Source organism: Polistes canadensis, unplaced genomic scaffold (assembly GCF_001313835.1).
Source record: "Polistes canadensis isolate GaletaPanama2010 unplaced genomic scaffold, ASM131383v1 scaffold_189, whole genome shotgun sequence".
Taxonomy (NCBI): Eukaryota; Metazoa; Arthropoda; class Insecta; order Hymenoptera; family Vespidae; genus Polistes; species Polistes canadensis.
In genome coordinates, this window is record NW_014569736.1 from 136,512 (window position 1) to 138,883 (window position 2,372).

Genomic DNA, 2,372 nt, shown 5'->3' on the forward strand with positions numbered 1-2,372 from the left:
GGGCTGGGGGGGGGAGTATTAGGAATTAATATATTTAAATTATAGATAAAAATAATTGATATTTGTATTATATTATTTTTTTTGATGGTATTATTTGATTGGTTTCCAGGTACCGTTTTTACACTTTGCCGTTGTATGGCTTGGGATAACAAACAGTTTTTGGAAGGCAGTCATCCTCGGAGCACTTAGTCCCCAATTTCGGCTAGCTGCGCGTGTTCTTTGCTTGACGTTGTGCTGTCGACACAGAAGACTTCCACCGGAACTTCTTGGCCTCGACGACGACGATTAATAATTAAAAAGAAAGAAACACACGCCTACGCGAGAACGACCATTGCTTTTTTTTTTCTCCCCCTCTCGTTTTTTCTTTTTATTTTCTTTTTTCCCAAGCGCTACGCATCACCTAAATGATCCAACTTTTTTATTTTCATTTCTCAACAACCCTTTTCTATTTTATATTTTTATTTTATTTTCTTTTCTTTTCTTTTGATTTTTTTCGTTTTATAACTCATGTCAATCGGACACTCCCATTCAACCCCATTTATTATATTTCCCATTAAAAATATTATTTTCCTCCTTAGACATTTTTCCTCATAAAGAGTCTCCCATTTATTATTTCTCTAAATCTTTCGTTCATTTTTTCCCCATTACAAATATTACTTTTATTTTTTTTCGTATTCTCCCCCTAACGTAACCAAACGTAACGCGTGCATTGTTTAAACTAGTCAAGGTCGTTGTCGTACCCGGAACGACGACAACCGTCGGATGCATTTTCTCTTCTTTTACTCCTCGGAGCGTGAAGAAAAAAAAGAAAGAAAACAAAAAAATGAAGCCAAACACACATCAGGCTCAGATTTGTTCAATCACGGTCTACGTTGTGCAGAAAAGCAACGTGGAACTGCATCCTCGCAAGCCGTTAGGACAGAGAAATAACCAGCGAAGCAAGACCGACCTAATGCGCGTGCAAAATATCGAACTACGTCGGCTTCGACAAAAGGAAAAAAAGTGTGAGAGAGAGAGAGAGAGAGAGAGAGAGGGAGAGGGAGAGAGGAAAATAAAGACGAGGGAAAAGGGGTGGTAAGAGAGGAGAGTTAAAAAGAAAAAAGAAAAAAAAAATAATACTCGATCCGTTTTCTCAGTCGCCGTTCGCGCGGTTGAGCGTGAAGCACGCAGATACAACACAGCGAATTACGTACGTTTCGTTGAACGTATAACGTATTATCCGTGAAACCATTTTCAGAACAACCTTTATAAACGATACCGTCAACTCCGATTATTATTATTTTTAACAAAATATATTCAATTATTAAGGAATTTTGAAAAATCAAATCGATCACCGACGAATCTCTCCATTCCCGAACAAAATGATTAAACAATGAATTTGGATATTTTAATAATTACGAATTAATGATATGTACGCGCGAATCAATATACAAATTATATATTTATTTTTATTTGATTATTAAATCATCGCATTGATTTATTTTTACTTTAGATTTTTAATCTATTGTCATATAATTATTATATACGCGATTGATGAACAATTTACTTAATCATTACTTTTTTTTTTTGAATAATCAATTAAATTATCGAAAATTATTCCCAATAATTTTGTTTTATTTTGTTAATTATTATTAATGATACGAATCAATAGATTATATTCATTTATTTCATGACTTTTTATTTTATATTAATCATTACATTTATTTACTTTTAGTTTCGATTTTTGAATAATTATTTAATCATCACTTTGAGTATAGTCTTTGCATTCGACGTTTGCTAATGTTTTTATTAAATTCTTGTTAAACGTACGTTTTAGTTTTCTAATATTTAGAAGAAGAAAAAATAATATATACTCGATAAGAGTTATATAAATAATATATTTGAAAAATATACGAATAATAATTATTTTCCATATATTCTAACTCTATCGAAATAATTAACGAAAGATATTAGATGAAATATGGATAAAAGTTGACGTTAATTAATAAATCAACGATAACAACAAAAAATAAAAAGAAAAAACCTGTTAAAAAGCTATTATCGATGTTAAGAAGAAATAAATGAAAAAGAAAAAAAAACGATTCGTACGTTTGAAAAAAAAACAGAGAATTGTAATCGTATATGTATATTTTTTTAGAACTAATAATATTATTTTACGAGATCGTAGACAATCAAATGGTATTTCCTAGATATTGTTCGGGCGCTTGACTATGAGTAAAAAAAAACAAAAGCCGAAAAAAAAGAAATTAAATTAAAAAAAAAAAAAAAAAAAAAAAAAACGGCCACGATTTTGCAGCTCCACGTTTGCCCCTTTCGATAGAACGGTGTTTTATGTTTAAAAAAAAAAAAGGAAAGGAAAGGAAAGGAAGGAA

The 2,372-nt window shown here is 30.9% G+C and overlaps 1 protein-coding gene across 1 annotated transcript in view; it reads left to right on the plus strand.

The window, feature by feature from the left end:
- The window catches only part of LOC106789541 (probable G-protein coupled receptor 52), a gene marked incomplete in the record, with an annotated part of 10,596 nt that overhangs the window by 7,207 nt on the left and 1,017 nt on the right, over positions 1-2,372 (plus strand). Inside the window, 1 exon segment of the mRNA XM_014753843.1 lies at positions 110-2,372. Within this exon segment, the coding sequence (XP_014609329.1) occupies positions 110-289 (180 nt within the window).